This window comes from Poecile atricapillus, chromosome 5 (assembly GCF_030490865.1).
Source record: "Poecile atricapillus isolate bPoeAtr1 chromosome 5, bPoeAtr1.hap1, whole genome shotgun sequence".
In the NCBI taxonomy this organism is placed as follows: Eukaryota; Metazoa; Chordata; class Aves; order Passeriformes; family Paridae; genus Poecile; species Poecile atricapillus.
Genome location: NC_081253.1, coordinates 19,508,596 through 19,536,048, shown reverse-complemented (window position 1 = coordinate 19,536,048; position 27,453 = coordinate 19,508,596). Strand labels below are relative to the sequence as shown.

The 27,453-nt window shown below is 37.7% G+C and overlaps 1 protein-coding gene across 3 annotated transcripts; it reads right to left on the bottom strand.

The window, feature by feature from the left end:
• Positions 1–5,087: 5,087 nt before the first annotated feature.
• On the bottom strand, positions 5,088–27,177 carry PPIG (peptidylprolyl isomerase G). Of its 3 annotated transcripts, none has more exons than XM_058840589.1 (13): positions 26,978–27,177; positions 20,636–20,715; positions 20,450–20,524; positions 19,173–19,280; positions 18,626–18,670; positions 16,658–16,745; positions 15,530–15,559; positions 15,298–15,437; positions 9,460–9,664; positions 8,322–8,489; positions 7,746–7,830; positions 6,707–6,843; positions 5,088–6,365 (listed from the first exon to the last, which is right to left on the bottom strand). In XM_058840589.1, exons 2-13 carry the CDS (start codon positions 20,694–20,696, stop codon positions 5,246–5,248), a joined length of 2,262 nt encoding a protein of 753 aa, XP_058696572.1. In that variant the 5' UTR covers positions 20,697–20,715; positions 26,978–27,177; the 3' UTR covers positions 5,088–5,245. The 3 variants fall into 3 exon arrangements, with proteins under 3 accessions (XP_058696572.1, XP_058696571.1, XP_058696573.1); XM_058840588.1 differs by lacking the exon at positions 26,978–27,177 and adding an exon at positions 26,689–26,828; XM_058840590.1 differs by lacking the exon at positions 26,978–27,177 and adding an exon at positions 22,070–22,186.
• Positions 27,178–27,453: the final 276 nt, after the last annotated feature.

The following is a 27,453-nucleotide window of genomic DNA, read 5'->3' as shown; positions in this document are numbered from 1 at the left end:
AGCCTTAGATGAACTCACCTGGTCAGAGCATGGTGCTAATAACACTCATGGGTTTGATCCCTGTGTGGCCCACTCATGTAAGAGCTGACCTGATGATTCTTGTAGGACCCTTCCAACTTGGAATAGTCTGTGAATTTACAAGCACAGGTTGCACAATATGACTTAGAAATTATTATTTCTCTAAATGCAGAAGATGCTAACACTGCAAGAAGCTCTTGTGCCAGACATGTAATACACTAACAAATAAACAAAAAAAACATTTATTTCTGAGAAGTACTTTAGTACACAAGTTGTACATTTCAAATCAAGAACTCATTCTCCCAGCTTACAACTGAATAATCTTCCCTGTTACAAATTATAAATTTCAAAATGTCCAAAAGACTAAGATGAATTACAAAATGCTGATAAATCCTACATGCACAATACTGCCAGTGTAATTAACAATTCTTTTAGCTGAAGGAACCCAGTTATCAACTAGTTTCTCTCACCATTGTTCATAATTTAATATGCCTAAATTATTTTCAATCCTTTCAACCACTCTTAAATAGCAGCTATGGCTAAAGCCACAGACTACCTTTTATAATGAGGATATGTAGCCGTAGCCATGTCTAATTTCCTGCAAAAATTAGCAAGTTTCCTTAAGTGCTTTACATATTGCAAAATTTAAATTGAAACTCAGTGCTGCATTGTAGTGCATTAACTACTACATGCATTAATTCAATTCATTTAGTCTTTTTAATGTCTTAGAATTTCCATGAATACAAATATAAATTTAAAACCAATCATATGCATATTCAGCAGCTCAAGATTTTTCCTCTGAACTTATGCACGTTAAGTGCCCTATTAGTTTTATTTGAACAATGACTTTATGATTAAGGAAAGATACTAATTTACTAATTCTTTCACAAAATATACCTTTACCTATATGTAGTTTTACTATACAAACCCATCAATTTTTTTATATTTTATTACTGCTATTTATTTTGTGAAATTTCATACTATAACTAGAAAACTTATTTTCATATGATACTTAAAAATCCCCCAAACAGTTGGACATTAATTTTGGCCTTTACACAACGAAGTTTTGTTGAAACAGTGTTCCTAATGACATAAATTGTTCAAGGGTGAGAAGTAAGAATTAAACTAGAGATACATAAACACCAAAATGGAAAGCTGAAGTTTTATGCTAGGTAACTGCAGAACTGTACTAAATTAAAATTCTGCAAAATGCAGATCACAGACTTTTCGATGTGCATTTTCTTTAACAATTTAGTTAAATACTGCATTAGGAAAACCATTATTTTCAGCAAAAGGAAGGTACATAACAGTTGTTCACATTTTCATTACATTGACTCTAGAAGTGTGGCCGACCACCGCCCCCCCACAAAAAAACACCTCTTCAAAACACCAAAACAAAATTAACAACCCCCCAAAAGAATACTTTAATGGCTGCTGCTTTTATAAAAGAATAGTATGTATATCTTTAGGTTTTCTATTACAAGGGAAGTCCTGAAAGCAGTATACATTTTTGCTTATCAGAAAAGCAATGAGTCTGCCCCTAGAGGTGTTTCCAAAAATACTTTATTTGCTTCAGTAAATCAACAGTTCCAGAAAAGGCAGTTAAAGGACTGCTTCTTTTGTTTACATTAACCTAAAATCCATTTGCCAGGCTGACACTATTACAAATCAGACATTATTGGGGATCACTGCAAATTCTTCAAATGCATCTGACAAAAACACTGCAAGAAAAGCCTGTAGTCTGGGATTTCAAGTACAAAGTGCAAAGTTTCAGACTAAAATTCTAACAACCAAATAGAACAAAGCATTAAAATGTAACCATTGCCTTTTTTCTTTCTTAAAACAACCAACTGAAACAAACAAAACAACTTAAACACTATGGCTGTGTTAAAGAATTAACAGACAACAACACATTTTTTACAGGTAATAGTGTCTACATAACTGTACATTCTATCTACCCACCCTCAGCAAGAATTTCTGCTTCTGAGTTGATGGCAGTACCCAGAGAATCCAGCACAAAATATCAATCTCTTTCTAATACAGTTTGGAAAGCCACTGTCAATTATAAATTCAGCATTCCAGGTATCTATATGTTGCACGGTATTAGTAAAATCTCAGCATCTATTGTTGATACAACAGAGAATTCATGTCTAACCTTTAGAAGTTATTTCAAGCCTGCATGGACACTTAAACATACATTTACAAAGTTAGTTCAGTAATCCCTGCCCTCATTTTACATCATGCCTTGGGGTTCATTAGTTCTCTGGAATAAGGTCAGTTCTGGGGTACCAGCAGAAAAAGCTGTACTCTACTACTTTCTTCCCGCATTCAGAAGGAAAGATCACAAGCAGTTTTTACTGCCTCTGGAATATTTAATTCTTCCAAATCAGTCCTCTAAGCCAAAAGCCCATTAATGACCTGACACAAATGTCAAAGATGGCACTGAACTATACTCTGCCTACAGCACAAGGTGGCTACTGTGAGGCTGAGAACAGGAAAGCTCTGTCATTGAGGGAATAAACAGTGCCAGGACTGCAAGAGCAACAGCCAGTGCCTCCTGAAAAGGCAGCAAGAAATGACTAGTGCCTGGGGATATCTTGCTGTCCTGCAGATTGTGCTTTAGTCCCACCAAGTTCTTAACCAACATTATCAATTTCCAGTTTGATAAGGAAAAGCACAAATCTGGCAAACCCTCCCTTGTACAAGGCTGCAGTTGTGTTTCTGTTTAAACAAAGTCCTCTGCACTAAACCAATTTACCAAATACAATACAGGCAACTGCATCCCACCACCTGCAATTTAGTGTAGCCAGCTTTTAAACAAAACCAAAGTACATTAAAAACAAGAAAATGGGCTTTGTGCCACCAACTCAGATGATTTTTAAATGTGCTATGAAAGAATTAAAGTCCATTTCACTTGTGCAAATAATTTTCTGAACTGTAACAAAGTCCATACAAAAGGGTATGCAAGTGCATCTTTTAAAATAAGCAATTACAACTACAAACTACAATTGGATATAATCTCCATTTTGAGATTTTAAATTAAACACAATTTAAAAAAAAATATTCTATGGATTGCTGTATTGCAGACTGCCTGTGTTTTCCCCCCTTCTTCTACAGCAGTCAGGGTAGTTGTGGATTGTTTTGTTTACATACTTATACAAGCTTCAGTGATATTGGCAAGAATAATCTCAGTAGTGCAAATAAACCTCTTCAACAATAGCTTGTTCGTGTGTCAGCTCTATTAAAAATAATGAAAACAACATTGCAAACAGGTTTTAAATGAGACTCTGAAGCATGTGGCATGCATAGCACAGTAAAAATGCACAGTTAAGCTGCCACACAAAATTTTCTGTAGCCTAACTTCCTACCTTTACTCTTACTACAGTCCCCCAAAATAGGACTACAGCTTCTCCAAAGTCCTATAAAGTTCAGACAGAAGAGATCCATTATAAAGGTCTTTGGTACACTTCTCTGAGTTCTCTTAAGTAACAGCTGTGTCCTCCACCCACATGTGGACCATGAACATTTTTAAACATTCTGCATAAAATGACCACTGAAATGCAAAATTCATAGGAGACATTTCCAAAACACAGTGAAAAAGGAAAAATGCACTTGACAGCCAAAGCAGCTCCACTAACTATTCTGCTAAAAAGTCACTCTATATACTTGCAGTTTTCTTACTTTAAAAATGTTGTTCACAAATCTTAGGTTTTCTTTTGCTTTCAATACACCACTATTTTTCTTTAGAATAACAACTGTCTGGATCACAATTTCTAGCAAGCTTTGGCATTTCTCCTAACCTGCTGTAAACAAACACTGATCACAAAGTGTGTTATAAAGTAAAAACGTTGACAAACTCATAACAAAGACAGTAAAAGCAAGTTGTGTCATCCAGTGAAAGATTTGGCAAAAATTTCAACTATTACAATATTGTTTTGCATTGACACAGCTTAATATTAACACTTGTCACTTCCCTTCAGGACTTTCAAGATTTGCCAGTCTTAGATGTGAATAGTTTCACAGACTGGAAGGAGTATCAGGGTTTGTTCCAAACCTATCCTTTTGGACCACTGCACTGAGTTACCACATATCAGCTGCTCATTGGGGACTGCACATATGGGGGCACTGCTGCAGCAACACAAGGCAAACTCCTTCTCTTCCACGTGAAGGTGTGGTGGTGAAATACAAACTGGGGTAGGACCTGGAGCAGAAAAGGGAGGGAGTTGGTTTAAGGGACACACACATAGTAGAGAATGAGACGGAATTCACAGTAGAGTCTTGAGAATGAGGAGAAACAAGGATGAAAGCAAATTTCAGTTGAAAAAAAATTAAGAGCATGCCTTAAACATGACTTGAAACTCTGTTTCAACTACTCCAAAAACTAGTACTGGAGAACTGCAAGAGTTTTCTCATGGACTTGTTAAAAAACAGGTTGAAAGGATTTCCTGGTTCCTTATCTGACCCCATTGTAAATTCTGGTAATCCGTTTCATCTCTGCATCCACTAACTAGGCAACTGAGGCAGGGTTGTCTGAAGCATCCATTTCTGCAGTAGACAACATGAAAGCATGGAATGGAAAGAGGTTACAGGGGAAAAATGTTATGCTGATGAGCACTTAAAAATTTTTTTAGGACAAGGAAATAACTCCCAAACACAGATGACTGCCTCACAACATGAATGAATTCTACTGTCAGCAGTGACAGAAGAACAAACAACAAAGATTTACTTAAATTAATTCACTTTGTGATTACAATAAAAGCTAACATAATTTACCTCCACAAATAAATTTTCTTAGGATTTATACCTACTGAAAAACAGATGTAGTATGACTGGAGTAATGGACACCTTGCAATATTCTCCTAGCTTTAAGATGACATGAAGTTTATCTGCAGCTTTCTTCTTCATATATGGAACAAGCTTCTTCGCAGGCAGCCATTGCTTGCATTGAACTATGTTCATCAGGTAAAAAATAAAAGTGACATGGAAGTTACCTTTCTAGCTGACAACACACAAGAAGGATACATAATCCAATGAAATATTTAAAACACAGCACACTGTATTACACATGTAATTTGTTTTTCATTTCAAGTTTATTAAAACTTTAGCAGTACAAATGATCCAGGTTTTAGATTATCAAAAGACCAAACTGAAGTCCACATCTTTAAAAAAGGCGTTCCCCAAAACGTCTCTAAAACTTTGAGACAATGGAAACATTAAGTCCACAAACTCATCCATGCCTGTCATCATCTGTTCCAGGACTTGTTTCACGATCAGACTTTTTATCTTTACTAGGGGCATGATCTCTTTCCTGACTCTTTGATTTTTGGTTTATTTCCTTTTCTGCTGAGGATCTGGTCTTTTCCTTTTCTTTACTGCTGCGTGAGTATGATTTTTTTGATTCTCCCTCTTTGCTACTTGGTCTCTTTTTTGAATCTGGACTTCTATCCTGATCTCTACTAGACTTCTTATCTCTGCCAGATTCAGGACTACTACTGTCACGGCTTTTTGAACGCCTCTTCCTTTGGCTTTCACTATCATTCCTCTTATATGAGCTTCTACTCTCCCTATTTGAATACCGCTCTCTGTTTCTGCTTTGACTTTCATCCCTCTCTGAACTCCTTGATTCTCTCCTCCTCCTATTTTCTCTTCCTCTATATTTATCTGGTGTACCTCTCCTTTCTCTGCTTCTTGATCTTCCTCTCCTTCTTGTTTCTCTATCCCTATTCCTTGAATAGTCCTTACTCCTACTACGATCCCTGTCCCTGCTTCTTGATCTTCCTCTCCTACTCCTGTCTCTGCTTTTGCTTCGATCCCTTGTTCTGCTGCTGGAGCTGTGTTTTCCTCTAGCATGCTCACGCTCTTTGCTTCTTGACTTGCGTTTCTCCCTGTCTTTGCTCTTCCTATGCTCTTGTTCATTACTTCTTGAGCCTGCTCTTTTACTTCTCTCCTTGCTTCTACTTCTTTCTTTCTCTCTCCCTCTGGAATCATAGCGCTTTTCTTTTTCTCTACCTTTCTCATGGTCTCTCTCTTTGCTTCTTGATCTTAGTCTCTTTTCATCATGTCTGCTGTGCCTGGACTCCCTTTCTTTACTTTTTGATTTCTCTCTGCTTTTACTATGGCTTCTAGATTTAGCTCTCTTCTTGGTTTTGCTTTTGTTATGCTTGTCATCTTTTTCTGAATTTCTTCTTGTCTCCCTGTCTTTACTGCTGGATTTGTGATCTTTTTTCTTCTCTTTTTCCCCTCTTCGGCTTGGACTTTCAGAAACTTGCCTGTGGTCTGATATTCTTCTCTCTCTTCCTCTTCCTGGGCTCTTTTGATTATCTTTCTTGGTTTCATTTATTTCACTCCTTGGAGAGAAAAATGTACAATTTTTAAAAAGTTTTCATTTCCCTCCTCTCTGAAAAATTAAACCAGAAGTGAGACAGCTTCACAACTAAAGCTTCACATCAGATTATTTGTATTAATTTTCATGACTATGTATTTGCAGTAGCACACTTAAACTGAGACAAAACTATATAATTGAATAACCAAGTCAGCACCTCGGCTTCTTGGAAGCAGTTGTAATTGAAAATCTAAGATAATAGGTATTACTTTTAAATAAACAAAACAAAAAGTAAATAAGAACTAAAAACTTAAAAAAAAAATAAATCAATATGTATGCGCATATTACAGAAATAAATAATCTTACTTGTCTCCTTTTATCCATCTTTCTCCACTAGACACTCTCATTCTTTGAGCTCTTTGCATTTCTTGCCTCCAATGTGGAGGAGTTTCACTGCGCCGGAATCGATCTCTTGACCTGGATCTGGAAGGCGTCCGGTAACGCTTGGAGGAAAAAAGAAAAAATAATGCATTAGTTTGAATTTCACACGCTGTGATACCTGAGCAAGATTTTCATCCCTGGCAGTTGGTTCCACATAGCACCTAACATGACACTTCACATGTATATACTAAGTTTCCACTGACAAGTTACTAACTTATTGAAAATGTATCTGACATTCAACTAAACAGGGAATACAAAGTGTCTGACCAAACAACTGATTTTAAGGTAAGGCCTACTTCAGGATTTTTGTAGTCTCATGAGAGGTTTTCTGCTACTATTAATTCTCACAAATGCTAATGTTGTTTGCTAACAATGAAGATTCTTATCTTTGACAGGCAATACAAAAACAATACTTCAGAATCCTTGCTAAGGATTTTACTAAAAATTTGGGGGACAGAGACTTCAGTCATTAAAAACATTTGCTACATGCAGCACACTGCATGAGGTTTAACAATATTAAACAAGCCAATTTGACAGCTCCCTCCACCCTCAAAAAGGAAAGAAGTCTTCCCCACAGTCTTGGCACTGATGGTTCTGTGTTCACTAGAACACTTTTTGAGCTTGTTCCATTCACCAATTTAAATATTACCATATAATATAAAATTTAATTTAAATAAATAATAATTAAATTAATTAATAATTATATTTAAATTATTTATTTAAATAATGTCTAAATAAAACATTTTTATGTTTTTTTCACACTCTCTTCCTCAAACAGACCCAGTACGTAAACAGGTAATTTAATTTTCTTTTCTGTCCTCCTTCAAGTCTCAGTCCCCACATCAATTATGATGCAATTTTTTAAAAAAACATTCAACTATCCCAATGAATATGATTAGTAACACCAGCAGATGAGACTGTGCTACCACCTTGCTGTTTTGAAGAACAGATTACAAATATTTACCCTTGGTCCTCTTCCTTTTATTTTTCTTCCAGATCTGGTGACTAACAGCCTTCTCTGGTATGTTGACTGTGAATTTGATAGATTACTAAAAATAATTAAAAAATAAAATTAATTAAAAATATTTATATTGTTTGAACAATTAAAAAATAAGGAAAATCAATATTAAAACCTCTTCAGCAACTAAATGAAAACACACAATTTTATTTTACAGCAGACAGTAACATCTACACCGCAAAAATTCAATTTGTGGCCACAATAATTTTACAAGATTTCCAAGTTTTTTCAATTTTTGAAAAAGGAATAAATTATAGACTCAGATGGGACATTTCCAATGCATTCTAAATGAAATTGTGCCAATCATTACACATTCTTTATTCACTAAAACCATTTTCAAAGATTAAGCCTTTGTTCTAGGACAAAGACAACAGTTTCCAATAAAGGGAGAAATCTATTTTTCATCCAGCAGTGCTTACAACATGGAACTGTTCAATATGGAAGACTCACATTAGAGCTCCAAAACAGTAATGTGACCATACCATTGCCAGCACATAGTCAGACTTAAACCAGATATATTACCTCTCTCTTTCCTTCTCTCTGCTTTTTCTCTCTTTTTCTTTCTCATCTACTTTAGGAGGACTTTTCCTCATCAGGAACCGGTTTTCAGGTACAGGAGGAATTTCTTCAGGACGGACAGTAGATAATGGCTGTGCTTCAGTATTTTCATCTTCACTTTCACTGGAGGAGCTTTATTTTTGAATAGGAAATATGCATAATTATTTGCATGAAGAAAGACCTTTCAATCTATTTAAGTAATTCAGAAATGCTCTTAATTCCATATATGATGATACCACAAGAATCTCAAAAAACAGCTATTTCAGAAACAACTTTTTTTCCCCCTCATGATACCTTTGCTCCAAAGTATACAACTGCAACAGATTTCTGACCAATGCTTTTTCTCTACTAATTCCAATGGTGCAACACTTTACTCTCTTTACATATACATACTCTCTATTTAGATACACCTTTTTTTCCTTGGTTTTCTTTTAAAAACACTATCAGAAGACTAAAAATTCAGATTTTACACTAGTATATACAACTGTCTATAGACTACAGCAATTCCACAGAAACAGCAGCATTGTTCTAAGTAAACATTTCTTAAATTTCACTGCTGTCTTAGAAAAATGTGACTTTCACTGACACAACTTTTATCTCACACCAAACTATAACAAAACTATTAGATTCAAAATAACATTCTCAGAAGCAAGACTTCTCAGTTTTAATATCTTTCAGTGAAACTGCAAGTTTTGGCATATCAGATAAAAAAAATTAAGTAATTTATTAATTTTATGTTTAATTTTAATTAACACTATATTCCTGCATACTATATGTTTGTGAGTTTCACTGCATACAGTTCAAACTGAACTGTACAGAAGCAAATTTACGGCAACAAACTATCCCTACTCATTTCAAACCTACCACTCCTTCAACTTTTGAAGGCAATTGAAGTCTTAGCCCATTCCTTTCCAAGCTGCAGTACATAGGCACATGTATATGACCCCTCACAATCATATCAGAAAATTTATTCTTGTGTATGGACACCAACTATCTCCCAGACCACAAAACCTGCATTACAAGTTTACAGAAAAGTAGTCTGTAGTTTTAAGACAAGAGAATGGCACTATATGGTATACGTGTAACAAATCTCAAAACTGACCTTTTCTTGCTTTTCTTTCTCTTTTTCTTTTCTTTCTTATGTTTCTTGGAATTTCTTTTGTGTTTCTTTTTTCGTTTTTTAGATTTCTCTTCTGAAGCACTCTCAGAATCTGATGATGAATCAGAAGATGATTCTGAATCACTTGAACTTTCCGAGTCATTGGATGAGGAAGATGACTTGTGTCTTTTCTTTTCTTCTTTCTTGGCTTTAGATCAGAATAGCAAAGACACATTTTAATATCAAACACTTCTAAACTAATCTCAGAAAAATCACCCCATCTAGTATCTGTCTCAGATTCTTATAATTGTGTCATGAGATTACTTCATCAAAATACTTAAGAACAAATTGACATTGGGAAATTGTTTCTCCATAGTACAATAAAGGATATGTCTAGAAAAACAAATAATTTTCATGATTTGGCTTTATGAAACTTTAAGTCTCAAATTTATACTGTCTAGTACTTGCAGAACCATGTAAATTTTCTGACGATGTTTTATACAACATAAGCTACATACAAAGAATTCTTTAAAACTTGTTTACAGCGTGGTCATAAAAAAAAAATTCTTTAGGTTCAGGTTTCACCTAACTTCATCAAATCACTAATAAGAGAAATTCTGAAACAGAAGAGGCGCAGATTAAACCAAGTACTTACTGAATTTAGCTCTCTATTCTAATTTGTCAGGTCTTAAATTCAGAGAGCAGTGATACAAAGGGTAGTGAAAGGTTTCCTTTTCTAATTGAACAGGCTGAGATAACACCTCTGCGTGACAACAAACTAGCTGGAGCTTAATCCACAGAACTGTGTCAGAGACGTGGCAGGCATCCCAACAGAAACAATCTTGGCATCTTTTATGGTCATACACTTTATGGATACCTTTTCTCACATTGCATTATTAACAAATCACCACAGTGGTAGAGTGGATGAAATTCAATCCCACTGCACTAAATCTCATTTATTTTTCAGTTTAGCATCACAGACACAAGTTACAGCTGTGTGACAACTGAGATGAACTCAGTTGGTCAGAGCATGGTGTTAACACCAATGTTTGACCCTGCTATGGGCCATTCACTTAAGAGCTGGACTTGATTCTTGTGGGCCCCTTCCATCTCGGAATACACTGTAATTCTGTGATTTACACATCCTGTTTTCTAGGTGTTTATTCACAGGCTTCACTTAATACCACTAACAAAAGCCAGACAACCAACTGAAAAACTTCTGTCCTTCACAGAGTATATTGATCTTCCAGTCAATTCCAGGTGCATCATGAACTAACAAGTACTGTTACCAGTTTAGGGCAGCCTGCTGACTGGAATCAGCTTGTTCTCATCAGAAGTTTTTAGGGCTTCTTGCAAAATGCTTCCAAAAGACATCTCTATATTTCTGATTTTGCTTGTACGCCCAGACCAAGATAACTGCTCTCTGTTCTCAAACTTTTGCTCGACATCCTTATTTTAGCACTATATTTAATAAAAAGTCTCTGTAACATTTTGTATCAGTTTTAGATTGTCGATATATATATGTATTTACAGAATGTAACAAGTACATACTTAAAAAACCCCAAACATTTTACTAATTCATTTCAATCAAAGGAACCAGGTGTAGGGCAGGTGGCAATGAAAAAAAAAAAAAAACAAGAATCTCACCTCACCTCTAAATACTAAGAATACAAAAAAAGTATTAAAAATGTTAAATGCTTCTGATCTATTACACCCTCAGTTTTGGTCCATTCAAAGGTAAAAAAATCCTAATATGACACCACAGTGTTCCCTACATGCTTTCATAATTATTTAATTATTAAATGAAGTGATTTCCTGTCTTTTCTTCCTCCTGCATATGTTTTAAGTGTGTCAAAATGTGACAGTTTTGTCTGCATTCTCGTTACAAGTTCAGATATATTAAAGTTACTATTTTCAAGTAAGTAAGCAACAGATGGAACTGGAAGCAAGTTAGTGAGCTATTACCTCAACAAATGTGATTCTTAACGTGGGGCAAGCCATCAAGGGGAGATGTATTTGAGAAATCCTATGGTAGGTAGGGAGTGAAATGACATGGGGGAAAAAAACCCCAAACAACAAACAAAACAAAAAAGCCCAGAACTAGTTACACAGCAAAGACAGAGTATCTGGCAAGAGGGTTTGGATATACTTTCTGTTGACATCTAACTCCCTCTGTCCAGCAGCAAATGCTCTTTTGAGTACTGAACCAACCTGGTACTGTCCAACTACAGATTACAACACGTGAGACCAATCCTGGAACATGAAGGTCATCAAGAAACAGACTTCTATGTACAGTCCAAACGTTTCAGTTCATTACCCTCAGGATCAGTTTTCAATTCATGACCACATCTGAAACAGATACATCACTTCCTACTCCATTCACCGTGACCTGCAGTATTTGCTGGACTTTGTGATCTACCTGATCATGCTGCATGACACAGACAAGTACTCTTTGCATCTCAGCTGGTTATGGACTGTAATAAGTCCTACATCAGCCCCATGGCTTGAAATTAAGAAGTGACCTGACCAGAAAACAGTTGGGCTCAGGCATAAAAGTCAGAACAAACACCATCCTGTAATTCACAGCAGTGACAAGCAAACAGTTACTTTATAGCAAATCAAATAACCTTATAAATTATGAACGCAGCTGTAGTCTACCTTAATTGCAGAAAGCACACTTTTCCAAGCAGTGATTCTACAGGGAGATATGTGACATCAATGAAAGTCATGAATCAAGTCTAACACTGCTTTGTGCAGAATGCCCTAGAAATTCACTTTTCATGACAGATCTTCACTAGAGGCTCTCATTAAAAGCTGCCCACTGCACAAAGCCGTTTAGTTTTTTTGGTTTTGAATCAGAATGTCAATGTTTTACAGTCTTGATATGTGTCCCATATGACTTTGGTTTAGCAAAGGTATAGGACCTCCAACAGTGCAGCAAGCTTGTTGACTAGAACCTCTTCTACAAAACTGGTACCAAACTCCCACCTGTCCTTAAGAAAATTAACATCATGGTTTTGTTCCAGTTTTTCTTGTGAACTATATTAGCTTAGCTAGGCTGTAATAATCTTTCTAAACACTGGGTTAATACTTTGCTTTCTTTTTTTTTTTCTCCTCAGATCTTAGGATTTTCCCTAGAACTTTAAGATCTTCTAAAAATTATACCACTTGGCCAGAGAAATTCTTCTTTTATAATTTTTTTTAATCTTCTCATTTTCACTTATTCCTCCAACTTTAAGGAACTAAAAAAAAGAAAAACAAAGGAAAATATGACAAACATTCCACTTTGCTAGGTGATCATCCTCTCAAATCCCACATTAAAAGCTTATCTAGGCCTCTGAAATACTGCAATACTGATCACTGTATCATACAATTTATAGCATCTAGTAACATAGCTCAGTCATCATCCACTCATCCCTAAATAAATACAATTCTTCTGCATAAGGAGACAATTTGTATAGTTGATACACCACTTCATCTGGCTATTTACCATGATACCCAAAAATCAGATCACCTTTCCTCAACTTTAACCTGTGACAAAAACATTCATACCAAGCACCTTTCTTTTATTGTGATTCCTTCTGCCAGTGCCATCTTAGCACTTTAGCCATCTTACCTGTTAAACTCAGGTATCAGTTCTATCTTCATTCCATGAAGACGTAATCCCTTTCTTTGTGCTGCCTACCACAAAAACTCGTACGATAAATACTTAAGACTCTCTTGATATCCTAATGTACCCTCCCACAGAAATTCATCACTGTAGGTCCCTCACAGAGAACCTCCTTATTCATTTGTCAAGTTCTTAAAAGTAGCCTTCCCTGATAATTGCCTCATAATTCACAGAATCAGTTCCCTTTTGCCTCCCTATGAGAGTGTACTGTACCACAAACAGTTCCACTTGCATCTTGATCATCTTGCATGACACTGACTGCATCCCAGAAACTGCTTCTCCTATATGGATTCCCCTCCCAGTAACTGACAAGTCCAAGGGCCTCTCCTGCTCCACTTGTGACCTTTGGATAGCAGTTTGGCAAATTTGCTTCAACTGATGTGCTGTCACACTGTTCCTCCTTTTTCCACTGCTTCATGCCAGCACAGCTCATCCATGGTTCCATGCTGGGCTATCAGCAAACAGTTCCAGCCATGCTGCCATCTTTCACACGTAGTGGCCCATTTCTCACTGGAGGTCTTAGACACAGCCTTCCCCTTTCGAAAGCAGGATTCACACCAGAATTTCCACCATGGTCTGTCACACAGCATCTTTATCAGGCTGGCTGTGCATTAGTACCCATCAGGGCCATCGTCTTCCCCCACGCTCTGCTCTGTCCTTCATGTGTCTGATCTTGGTGCGTAAGGCTTCTTGTTCTCCAAACATTCCTACTGCCCATCATTATCTAGACCTGAGTCTTACAGCTTTATAGAGTGGGCTATCCCATCACCCTGTCATCAACTTCCCTCCATGGCACACCAGGCCAGCTACAGGAACCAGCGTTGTCAGGAATGCAGCAGTACTGAGTCAGAGGTACAAGAACACAGACAAATGGGTAAAGGCAACATAAGTCAAATCCTTCCAGAAGCCCATCCTCTTTTAAGAGGGAAGACAATTTTTTTGTACTTATTTCATTCACTCTTTGGATGACAAGCACTGCCTTAAGCCTGTAATTCCTTAGACTGCTCAGTGCCAAAAACTTTATTTAGTCATTCAAGAGCTCTAGAGTGGACTTCAAAGTGAGTGTGGCAATCTGATGAAGACATCTATGTGAGTGGGTATCTCATCCCCTAGTTTCACCCATCCTGTATCTCTACTGTTTTATTTTCTAGTTACACCACCTGTGCATTTCCTAAGAGATGCCTTGCTCTGGAATACTGTCCAAGAAAACCATAATTGTATCATAACACATGGCATGACTCAGAACCTTTCAGAAGTCAGGAGCCAAAGGATAACTTTGCTTGGAATCTCTCCCTGTTGAAGAGATCACTTCAGATGCCAAAGTCATTCTGCCAAATATCACAATAAATGAGCAAAAAGGAGGTGAGAAAATAAGAAGCTGAAGTTCAAATGCTTGTATTTTCCTCTGGCCAAAAAACCCATTATTCTTGTGTTGTGCTTCAATATCCTTGGTGCAACCATTCCCACAACATATCAAAAGAACATGCTATGGGTGAAAGAGCAGGATGATCCCCTATTGTAGGTCCTACAAAACAAACATCTCATTCGTGAGCTTTCCACGAATGAGATTCTCCATGGTGATAGGAACATCTTCGATTCTGTTTCTCTTAGAAAATAAGGCTTGATCCAACCTCTCATACTATGTTCAGTTCTGAAATGGCAGAGCAGGACATCCTTTCCAGAAAGAAAGACAGGTTCTGTCATATTCCTCTTTAAGAATAGTTTATAGTAACTTATAAAGTGTATGACCTAAAGGGCCAAATCCAGGCTTTTATAATTTAAGTGCGTGTTTTGAAGTTACCTTAGAGCAACCTGAAACAAGTTCAATTCTGAAGAACTACAAGTTATCAAATAAAGCCAGACTGCCACCAATTTTCTTAACATAGCACTCTACTTGATATGACAAGTGCTTTCCAGCTTTGTACTAAAATGTAGCTAGTATAAGAAAATTCAAGACAGGAGATGCTTTGAAAAAAAGGATGTATCGTTGTTCTTCCATGTCTTTTGCATCAACAACTTTTAAGTTCTTTAGAAGACATTGCTCTGCAATGTTATTCACCTTCTCACCAACCATGCCATCATTTATCACAAGTAAGTTCCTAAATATTTTTATAGCAGCCAACATGGAAGAAAATAAGCAAAATTACCTCATAGGTACAGTTCAACTTTACCTTTGGATTTTGGAATTAACTCTCCACAACTCAGTATGCGTACTTCAGCGTATGGTTTACTAGATGCATCTGTTTTCTGGTTTTCTATTTCTCTCACAACTTCCTGACCTGAGATGACTTGTCCAAAAACAACATGATGCCTGAAGAATGTAAACAAAAGTCAGCATTCTTAGCACTTAATTTTCTCAAGGCAGTTCCCAAACAAAAGTAAGAAGAAATAAGAGATATTTACCCATCTAAATGAGGTGTAGGTTTAGTTGTTCTGTTGTTTCCAGATTTTAATTTAAAGAGAAAAACAAAATCAATATTAGTGAAAAGCAGTCAGCATTCAAAGCATGTAATCTACACATAGGGAGGTGAGCATTATTTTGAGTACACTAATAAAATTGAACAAAACTGGTATGTATCAGCCTACATTTGTGTGCAACTACAAGTATTTCATGTTTTATATGTTAAACTTCCTATTCAATGAAACACTTGGATTATTATATTTTACTGAAAAAAAATCAAAAATTGCACATAAATTCTTAGACAGAATCCTCATATAGGATATAAGAAGTTTCTACTTATTAAATTATATAAATACTACCAGGAACAGATACAAAGATCTGCAGAAGTGAAAATAACCTTCTATATATATTAGAAAATAACCAGAAAACTGGAAGAAAAAATATCTGCATGTGCAGATTACTTGACACAGAAGCAGAACTCACTCTCTCAGCTTTCCCCTATGCTAGCATTACTAAGTCATACACATCAGTTATGGAAGAGCAGAAAACTGGGACAACTGGAGTAATAATGATGACTTAGAAATCCCAAATAAGGTTTCAATGCTGACATCCACAACTCATTATGTTAACTAAGGCCATGAAACATGGGTAAGAGTGATGTATCTTGAGAATATTTTCTGTAGATAATTTAGATTTTAAAAGAGTCTACTGCAATGTATCTTTAGAATTTAAGTTTTACCTGTAAGTACGATTGTACTGGAAAGCTATTTTGTGATTAAAAATGTCCTCTACTACTTTGGAGAGCCCCCAGAACTGTTTTGCTGCCTTCCAGAAAACAATTTATTAGAGTACTAAGAATTCTCCAAGAAACTAACAGGCTTGCTTTATTGCCCAAGTTAGAAAACAGCTGCTGAAAATTACCTAAAGCCCTTTTGCACAGACAACTAAATACAAATAAGCACATGAGGGGTAAAAAATAAGCATATTAGCAAAATGGCTGCTTCCAGGCAACTTGGTAAAAAAACAACTTCAGCTTTGCACAGGAACTAGTCTTCAATATTTAGAAGGACTCCCTTTACAGCTTACAAATAGTAAACCATATACACATTTCAAGACATTTCAATACTTACATAAAGAACTGTGAACCATTTGTATCTTTCCCTCGGTTGGCCATTGAAAGGAGAAATTCTTTGTTGTGCTTTACAGCAAAACTTTCATCTAAAGAAAGTGTTTTCAGTTACTTTTTAAGCATACAATATATGCTTAGGTAAATGCTATTGTCTAAGTAAATTAATCCTAATTAAATAAATCTGTCAGTCACTTGAATGAAAAGTTGTATTAAAAATAGACTAAAAATAACAGCTATTTTTAGAACATATCATTCTGTTCATCCAAGGAGAAATATGAATCAACGGTTTATAGCCTGAGGGGAAAAAAGCCTAAAATTTAGTCTTCTTGCACAAAAGATCTGTCTCCTACTAATGTTAGCAGAGATGTCTAAGTTGTTGCTCTATTTTTCTTTGAAATAGAAGCTGTGTATTAACTATTAATAAATCCCTAATTCTCAGGCATTTTGTTGTTCTGTCTGTTTTTTACTACATGTGGATAGTTAGATAGTAATCCCAAACAACTTGGTTGTCTGACAGACACATGAATTTACCAAGTTGGCCATAAGAAAATTAGTTTAACTTCAATGAATCCTACTTCTTATGAGCAAGTAATTGTTAATAGTTCAAACTAAATCCCAATGAAACTATGAAATTAAAGAAGTGGAAAATGTAAACAACTATTCTTCATTTAAGATATCTGTAAGAAATAATTCTCTCCCTTCTTTCCCAAAACAGCAAAATGGCTTTTGGGGGAAGGAAATTCTTCCGATATGAGGACATTTGTTCAATACTGTTTGGATACAGATGGCAGAAGGAGTATTAACGAAGTAAAATGTACAATATTCATACTGCTACTGTGACTAGCCATGAAAGGGATGGCACTCACTCTCCAATCACTTGTACAATAGTATCAACTGTTAATCTAATCCTATGGTGCATCAGTTAATTAACTGATCCACAAAAGCAAAGCTTTGCACAAATTCAGTTTCATACTGTGGCCAGCCAAGTTGAACAGCCAGCCTACTGTGGTAAGTGGAGGTTGTGCTAATTTTTCCATTTCTCCGAGACATACATTTCCTCAAACCCAGCTTAATTTGTGTTGGTTCTGATTCTTGCCAAATTATTTAACTGGATCCACTCACTAACATAGAAATATATTTTTTTTTTTTTTTTTGCTACAATAATATTTAGGCATTTTAGCAAGCTGAATCAGGTTTGATTGGAGAGTCAGTGCAAGGTAAGGACTCTTCCCTCTTTTGGCAGTTGCAAACTGTTGATTTCATTCAAGGCCTGATATAAATTTGCAGACTGGCCCTACTACAGCAGTGAATAATTCTTTTGTGTTCTGCAAGCTCAGACTACAACCAATGGCAAAAAAAAAAAGTATCTGGGAGGGGAGAGGGGCTTAACTGTGTCTGGGTGGCAGCTACCCAGCACATGAGCTTAGGTGTAACACAACAACTGCTCTGAGAAACATAGATGCTCCACTACATTCTGGACAAACACAGGCTGAGAAACACAGCAACTATAACTTCTGCAACACTGGCTGAGAATGAACCAGGACTGTGAGAAAATTAAAAGCTCTATCATTAGTTCATCTTGTGTTCAGGAAAGCAGGGCTCTATGTATTCTTTTAAATAAAAATTTGCAAGGAAACCCAACCCCATCAACACTGTTCTCATTTTCCCTCAAAGAGGAGACAATCCCCAGCTTTTAGACAGCTGATGAAGCCAAAAGTAAATGTCTAAAATCAGCAATAAAAATGTAGATCTGGTAAAAGGGACAAATACAAAGAGTTTAGTTTTAGTTTTTCAGTCATTAAAAAGGCTCATATGTTAAAAGTAAAATAACTTAAACGGGACAGTCAAAGGCCTTCAAGACCAATCTTTAAAATAAAAAGGAATTCAGATTTACAGAACAGAGACTACAGAATGTAAAGGCGAATGTTTATTTTAACACTGAAATAGAGCAGACTGATCAAACTCTTACCTTCAAAAAAGCCACCGTAAATGGATTCTCCTCCTCGGCCATTTCCTTAAAGAAGAAAATGTCAGTTAAAGTGATTAAAGAGTCACTTTATATGCAAGGTGCTTCATAATACTGATGCAACTGCATCCAAGTCACTGACATTATTCTTCAAGATATGCAAACACAACCAAGATGCATCTCTGTAATCCAAAACCAAAAAACTTGGAAAACAAGAAAGTATTCTCCCATGTATTCAGTAACAGTCTCCCTTTTTTCTTTATTTCCCAGCAGCAGAAAGAATACTTTACTCTCACACATCAACGTTTCAATAGAAGTATTTAGTTCTCTGAATACTTGAGGTAACTTGAGCAAGTGTGTGTATGTGTGTGCATGCACATATATAAGTTTATGATACAAGTTCTCATGGAAAGGCTCTCACACAGAAGAAAGGGGAAAAAGCAGTGATATCTGTCAGAGAATAATTAATAGAAGTAAATGTTCTATACAGAACTTCTGCAATGTTTTATTACATAAGCAGTAAAGTTTTATTTAAAGACTCATATCATACCTTCACTGAAGTCACCTCCTTGGATCATAAAATCTTTGACAACCCTGTGAAACAGACAACTTTTGTAATGCAATGGCTTTTGGGTGGACTTTCCTGTACCCTTTTCACCTAAAGAAGAGAATGAACAAAACCAAAAATTACTCTCTGCATCTGTAGAATCTTCATTACAAAGAAAGTGCTATGTAATGTACTCAAAGGATGAACATAGTCATACTTTGTTGCTGACCTGAAATGCTGTTGAAAGACCTCAATTCACAAATATAAGGCAGTAGTAGGGAGTAACACCTTTATTCAATCATCTGACCTTTGGGAAGTTGACAGCAGATCAAGAATGCCATGGTCATGTGCTAATGTAGTCAGAGCCATTAAAAATCATTAAAGTTCAATTTTGTTAACAAATTTTGATAATCTGATTTTGTGCCACTAAACCTATCATCAGATCAGTTAATATCTACATTCCTGCAGACATCCTGAATGGTGTGCTGCATGTTCTAGTTAACTTAACCTGAATGTAATTATATATCCACACCTGATTCAGATCATATTAGTACTGCTGAGGGATTCACTACTAACAGCTACAGACTCTTGACCTGAAAAACAACCAAGCAGGAAGGAAAGGAAGCAGAAAAAACTGAAGACAGAAATCAGATATGCTATTTATGTATTCACAAAGTTATTCTTGTGATAATAAACTCAAGTTTTGCTAATCTGTCACAATTCACAACAAAAGTATGCAGTCCACAGGAAAATAACTCTTTGTAAATGTTTCCAAGAGAGAACCTTCTGAGTATTTTCCTCAAGAACTACACTTTCAACAGGAGTAGAAATCACCAGTCTCCATTAAGAAATTAAAATAACAGAAAAAACAACTGATGAATACCAGCACTACCTTTCAAATTCTTCGAAGTATCATAAGACTGAAAAGTAAGTCTGCATGGTTGACCTCTTGCTGGCTACCTTTCAAGACTGGATGATGTTATATAATGTGAACAGTAATATCTGTGCTAGTAACAGAAAATCAGCTTACTGAGTCTGTATTTAAAGTTGGTTAGTATTTACTCCCTGCAACACACTACGCCAAAGCTACAACTGTTTTGACTCTACATCATATGTGTAGGATCACATGTGTACCTTCAGTTAAATCTTTGGAGGTGCCAAGAACCAATGCTGAACTTAATTTTCATATTTAGGAAAATGTCACAAAAAATAGCAGACATCAAACTAGTTAACATGGTATTACATTAAAAACTAGAGATTAAATAGTAAAATCTACAAACCTGTGCAAAGGCAGCGAAAATTCTCACATGTCTTTGGACACACATCTGAAAACAGTTCAAAGACCACTCTTCCAGCTAGAAAAAAAACCCACCATATTTATTGTCAAGTTACATGGTATTTGTATTATTCCTATACATATCTTACATGAATATCGTGCTACTGAATCGATACTTTCATTTTCTTACCGGGTACATTGTTGATGGCTATGTCAAAAAAGCAACGAGGTCTCTGGACCTTCACTCCCATGGCTTCAGAAGTCTAAATACTGCAAGTAATAAAAATAAAATTCAGTTTTCCCTTCTGTGTACTGAAATCATGTGTAAGTTGATACAAAGGTCAATAAAATCTGCAGAAAAGCAAACAAATCCCTGATGCCAAACAAAAGCATTTTTTAGAAGTTAAGAAAATGCCAAGTACTTTAGGTCATTTTCATGTGTTGTAGCTCCAAATGAATGATTTTCTTCATGTTTGTTGCAATAACATTAAATTTAAACTTGAGTGCCATACTTCAGATGGGGAAATACAAAACAAAAAAACACTGTGAGGTATGGGCAAGACTTTAACTCTCAATTTTCAAATTTCAAAATTCAGTATTTCCTGTATTTCTGTCATAGCAGTTACCAGGCTTTTCTCCAATTAGGATCCATACCACTCTGGACAAAAAAAATACAAGGGTGCAGCTGTTCTACAACTGCTGCTAAATGAAATTATTTTGGTTTTTTATTGTTTCTTTTCCTTTTATGTCATTGTTTATCTCTTGGGACACCATCACTGGTAACAGTTAAAAGATTTATAGATGCATAGTGCTACTTAAGGACATGGTTTGGTTGTGGACTTGGTACTGTTAGATTTACTATTTGACTCAATGTTCTTAAGGAGTTTTTCCAACCTAAACGATTCTCTGATTCCTTATAGAGAATTTTAATGCAACTTTTCCCTTAGACTATATAAATCCTTTTATTTTTGTGTAACAAGCTATGTCTTAATTCCATTTGCATCTCCAACATTCCAACACTATGTATAATCATATTATTTTCCTTTTCTAAATCCCTATCCTGAGTTACTTCAGATTGGGGAAAAAAAACAACCAAACAAACAGCAAAAGGATCTATAAGACAGGAGTTCCTTTTCCAGAATCTGGAATATACGTTTTCAGTCCTAATTATTTTTTATTGCCAGAAAACAGGCTCAAATATAGCAGACATACTGCATACATCTCTCCTAAAGGTTCAGTCATTACTGTACCACAGAACCTCCTTTGAAAAATTCAATTGTCACCATCTGTTACTCTCAGCATAAGAAAAAGAGGCTGTAAAAAATCAAGACAGCAGCGTAATCATGTTAGTCTATATTCTCTCTACTTGTGCTGTCTCTCCTAACATTTTGGTAAGATTACACAGCAAAAATCACAAGAACAATTCAAGACTGGTTTAAATTAAACACCACTCAGTAGTTAATTATTCATATGATTTTTAGCATGAGGAGATTTAAAAAAAATGCAGAATCTCACTAGATATTCTCTAGGTGTTCAACAAACATATTCATACACGCAAGCCAGAACACTGGTCCAAAGCACCAGGCTTATCTCAATCTGCTTGAATTGAATTAGCATTTCTCACCTATTAGTACAACCAATTTTGTAGCCAGCAGAGAACTAAGTAGAGAAGATGCCCACAGCTGGAAACTTCCATGTCATTAGGTTAGCAGGAGGCTTCCCAGGTCACGACACTGCTGCACAGACTGCGAGCAGCACAAGGACGGCAGACTGTGGCCAAGGGAGGGGATGAGATAGGTGGGAGTGGACAGGCTGCTTTCAGAACTGAGACCAGCCAAAGCACAGCCACTCACTGTCAGCAGCAGAACAGACTACACAGCTGCATGGGGATACTTCTTTCAAGGAAACCTTCTGCAATAAATGCTATAATAAATATTGTTTGGTGCTAGAACTGCCAGTTTTAACCGAACTGAGACCTTAAGGAGCATCAGTACCACAACTGATTGGCTGCTTACACCCAAACTTTAAGCATTTAATACTAGTGTTAAGTGAGAAGGAATTTCCTGCTTTACAAGCAGTTTGCTTGAGAAATGTAGAGATATGCCTTAACATTTATATACAGTATTTTAGCCAAAAATAAATGACAACTAGCTTAATACGTGACAATTTTATTTCAAACTGATAATGACTAAAGCTAAGTTGTGAAATAAATATAAATATATCTATGTCAGTCAACTTTTAACTCTGTTTGTAGAGGATGGGAGAGAGAAAGCCGAAATAAAGAATTCTACCCAAATACCTGTCCCCACCAAATTTTCTCAATTTGATGTTTTTCTACCTCTACATTGTCTCATGAACAGGAGAACAAAGTTAGTCAATATTCTAACCATTACCTTGAGTGTACCTTGCACTTTCCCTAACTCCTCCAGTAATATCCCCTAAACACCAGCTGCACTTGATTCTTAATGACAGGTATGGCAATGGGTCACTATGCACCCCCCTGAAAGGACAAACACCAGACCAAGCAAACAGATCTCACTCTCGAGCTCATGGTGCCTAGAAAACCAGGCTAAGATATCAGTGACATTTATCCTACCTACCTCACAAGTCAAGTGAGCATTTCTTCTCCAATACACTTAAGTATCTTTTGCCCTGTTATTTCAGCCAGACCTTTTCTGGATGTGCGACAGGACCAACTACCAAGTTACAAATTTTCCTTAAAATAATAATTTCTATTCATGTAGTATGTAACACCAAACACAAACATCCACATACCGATCATTTAAAACCTGCCTGTATTAAAAGCAAGTACAGGGGGTCTGAATGTTAAATACAAAACCAACAAAGAAAAACATTAAAAATATGCCAAGAATAAAGTCAGAAAGCATCAACAATGAAGTCAGAAAATTAGAAGCTCAGGAGCTTATAACAATAATGTCTGATAACAATAGGGCTTAAATGACTTGTGCTATTTCTCTCTCAAATTTTTTTTCAGTTAGAACATGGATATTCTTATTCCTTTAACACCTAGCATTTTTTAGTTGTGAACTTGATGGAATTTCACTAGTGAAAGGATATCAATTTGATGTCAATCCAAAAGATGCTTACTATATATACATTAAAAAAATGTGCTATGCAGGACAATCTTGGTAAGCCAGCTCACTTTTTCCTTTCAAAACTCTAAGAAAGGACAAACTAACAGCCCAAGTACTGCTCTGAAATTTTCAAGTCATCATTCTCAACCAACTTCTGTTAGAAGAGGCTCTTACTAAATCTAAGTAGAATCTATAACCAAAAAACCCCAAAGCCAACCAAGCACCTAGAACATCACTTCAGCATATCTAAAAAAAGGGCTTGTTTCATTTATGTCTGAAAGCAGAATTACAATTCAGCTTAGAGCATATTGGTATTTGTTTACAAATACACTGAAAGTACTTAAGTCTTGTCAGAACAGCTGCATCCAATACCAACATTTCACCAACAGTGTCCCTCAGGGTTCACGTTACTTCACACCTCCATCAGCCTCATTATTTTGTTTAAATATTTGCAGAATAAAGCTGGCCAGCTCAAGGCCAGGCTGCCAGCAGCTCCTCTCCTTCAAAATGATCTGTACCAATGGAAAAAGATAACTATCCCAAACTGTTCACAAGCATCTTTCTGCCAGGGATTATCACTGATATTTGTTGATATGCTTAAAAAACACATCTTGGGGCATTTTGTTTCCAAAATCACCTGTGCTAGCAGTGATCTGGTAACAATACTTTTTACCACATACTAGAATCTTTTGACTGAACAGGCTAGAAAGCACTCACAGATGCACGTGAACTGAGTATCAGCATGTCATGCATCCCAAAGAAGATGAAAGCAGTATAATTTACAATATAGCAGTACTTCCTAGTTTTATAGGAGGGGAAAAAACAACCTTCTTTATAACTGTGCTGAACTACTGATTTGTTTCAGTCTCAGTACAGAATAGTAAGCAAAGATATATTTAGTAGGAAAAATATATATTGTGTCCTATTCCTTCACTTCCTTCCCTGTCATCACCAGTCCTTTCAGATTTTGAATTTCTCCTTTACCTTGCTTTTGTATGTGATTCCTTGCGTCAATTAAAAATTACCTGCACTGATCTTCATTCAATGTCCAAATGAAGTTAACAATAAAGTATATAAATTCACATTCCTAGCATTTTGTTTCACACCATCTACAAACGCAGCAAGACTAAACTACATTGATACATATCTCAAAGACAGGCATGTAGAATCTCCAGAAATGTATTTTAAAGCAAAACTTTGCATTCAGAAACTGCAAATGCACGAAGTGAACACAGAACATATATTCTTTAAGGCTATGGCTGCAGTCACTTGAAGACAATATAAATGTGGGCTGATACTACACAAATAAATGCACCTGTTGGTGTGACTCTGAACAGGCCTGAATCCATGAACTTTTAAAACTCAGAATTGCTACAAAAAGGCAAATTTATGCTTTGTATGAAAGGGGGAAAAAAGCCTTTTACAGGGTGTAATCTCCAAGTCATGTAAATACCAAAATGATTCAGCAGTAGAATCCCTTCCTACCTGGTTACTGAAGATGAGAATAAGGAAAGAACCATATAACAGTACGAGACAGCTCTGAATGCTGAACCATATTTGTCAACCATAATCAAAAAAACCTTGCTGTATCACCTTTTATTCTCATGTTCTACCCCTTTCTCTACTACTCTAGATCCCTTCTATGCTTCATCTCAGCCTCTGACTTAAACCTCACTGCATTAGAAGATGGCCATATTTTTTCCCTGGCACTCATTAACTCTACTTCCAAATGGAAGCAGGTTCCTAAATTTCCATCACATGGAGGAGTCAACTGGTAGTGGAGAAATCATGCTGCAACACAATAAAATCCTCCACTCCATTATATATTCTTCACTCTAAATTCCCTCATAATGCCCAGATTTTCTGAGATCTTATGCAGGGAAAAAACCTAAATCTTCTCTTAATAGCAGCCTGATGACTGCTAGCTAATTAAAACAATAATGTTTGTTTCACAGAAGAGGACTGAAAGAATGGGAAGTCTTAATGCGAAATATAGTCCCAAAGGGTGCTCTCGGAGAACTACTGATGCTGCTATCCTTTTTATTCTACCCTTTAGATCTACTTCACAAAAAGGAAAATATGTTATTTCTGAAATATTTATAAATATATTTTTACAAACTGATAAATCAAGCTCTCTGATTTTAGACAAACTAATGCTTCATAAATCATGTCTAAGTTACAAATTATTACCATATTTTTATCGTGGTAGCAACTGAAAGTCTGAGCCATGCTGGATCCCAATGGAATGGGAATAGTGAAGCAAAATGGCGGGAAAAAGAGTAAAAAAAAAAACCTATATAAAACCACACCAACCAAAAAAACCCCACGCCCTAGTAACATTTATCCTTGTCCAAAGAATAGCCTCTTCTGCTGCAAATATAGGAGAAATCCATGAAACTGCCAAAATATCCGCTCAGAAAAAATACATCTTAGAAAATAGACTATATGCAAGATAATGTTCTGACCCTTCTCATAAAACAGGTCTCAGATGACTACTAAATATAATTAACTTAACCAAACATTAGGGAACTACTGGCCAAAATGGCTTTATCATTATTGATAAATTTTCTAACTGCGACTGAACTTAAAGGCAATGTTTACCACTACAATAGATATTCTGCCCACAGTTTCAGTGAACTATTTCTCTTAAGTCTCTTAAGTCTCTCAAAGCCTCTTCAGGGCCTCAAAGTACAATCACATATACGCAGTACTTATAGTTTGATCATGGCTGCAAACAGAATGAGCCTGAAACTCAACATTCATAAAAGTCTTTGGAACGCCTTAGGAAATCCGTAAGAGAGGCAGAGGAGTCTCCTGCGAGACACGGTAGCTCCTGCAGGCTCCACTTCCCTAGGAGAGGCCTGCAGAGGGGAGAACATGTGGTACGCAGACAGCCCCGTTCCTTTCTCATCAAGGGGAAGAGGGAAGACTCATTCAAACTCCCCGAGCCCGACCAGGGCGCTCGCTGCGGGCAGAGACCCAGAGCTAGCCAGGCTACGGAGCGGCACAGCTGGCCTGGCACACCCGACCCCCGGCGCGATGTGCGCCAGGCCCCGTGCGCCGCTTCACCCACCCCTGCCGCTCCCGCCCGCCTCGGGCCGCGCTCGCAGCTCCTCACACCCCCTTCCCTCTCAGGGGCCGCCCTCACCGGGATGCGCCGAGCGCCGCGCTCCGTCTGCCCCCCGCACACGGGCGACTGGGCCTTGCGAGGGGCGTGTGCGAGAAGGCGGCGCGGGCGGCCGCCCCAGGCCCGCTCCGAAGCGGCGGCCGGCCGGCCGTGAGGGGCCGGACCTCCTACCCACGCCGTGACCGAGGCTCAGGCCCCACGGTGCTGCGGCCTCCTCCTCCTCCACCGTCGGCTCGGCCCTCGGCGCGGTCGGGGCGATGGGCCTCAGTCGGCCGCGCCGGCGCTACCCGGCGGCGTGGCCGGCACTCACCCGCTGGCGGCCCTCGTAGCCCCGCGCTGCTCAGCGCCGCGCTGCCGCCATGTTGGAGCTGGTGCGGCACGGACTGCGTCAGTGGCGGACAGGGCGGGAGCGGCGACCCGGGGGCGGCGCGCCGGGGGCGGGCGGGGGAGCGTGGTGGCGGGAGCGGGGTTGCCCCGACGGGGCCAGGGTGCGAGGGGTCCCGAGCAGCGGCACGGCCCGGCCCAGCGGCGTGGGCCGCTCGCGAGGAGCCCGAGCGACTGGGGGAGGGGCGCCCGCCTCCTCGGGCTCGTCAGCGGCGCTCCGCCCCGCCCGCTGCCCCGCGCCCGTCGGCCCCGCCGCCCCAGGCCCGGGCGGGCGCGGCGCGGGAAGGAGCTGGAGCGCGGCAGGTACACGGGCCCTTTCTAGCTAGACGTGCTCGAAAATAGTGCTGGGCTTCCCCGGCCTCGTGATAGTGGCGGGCGCCTTAGCGGTCAGCCCGCGAAATG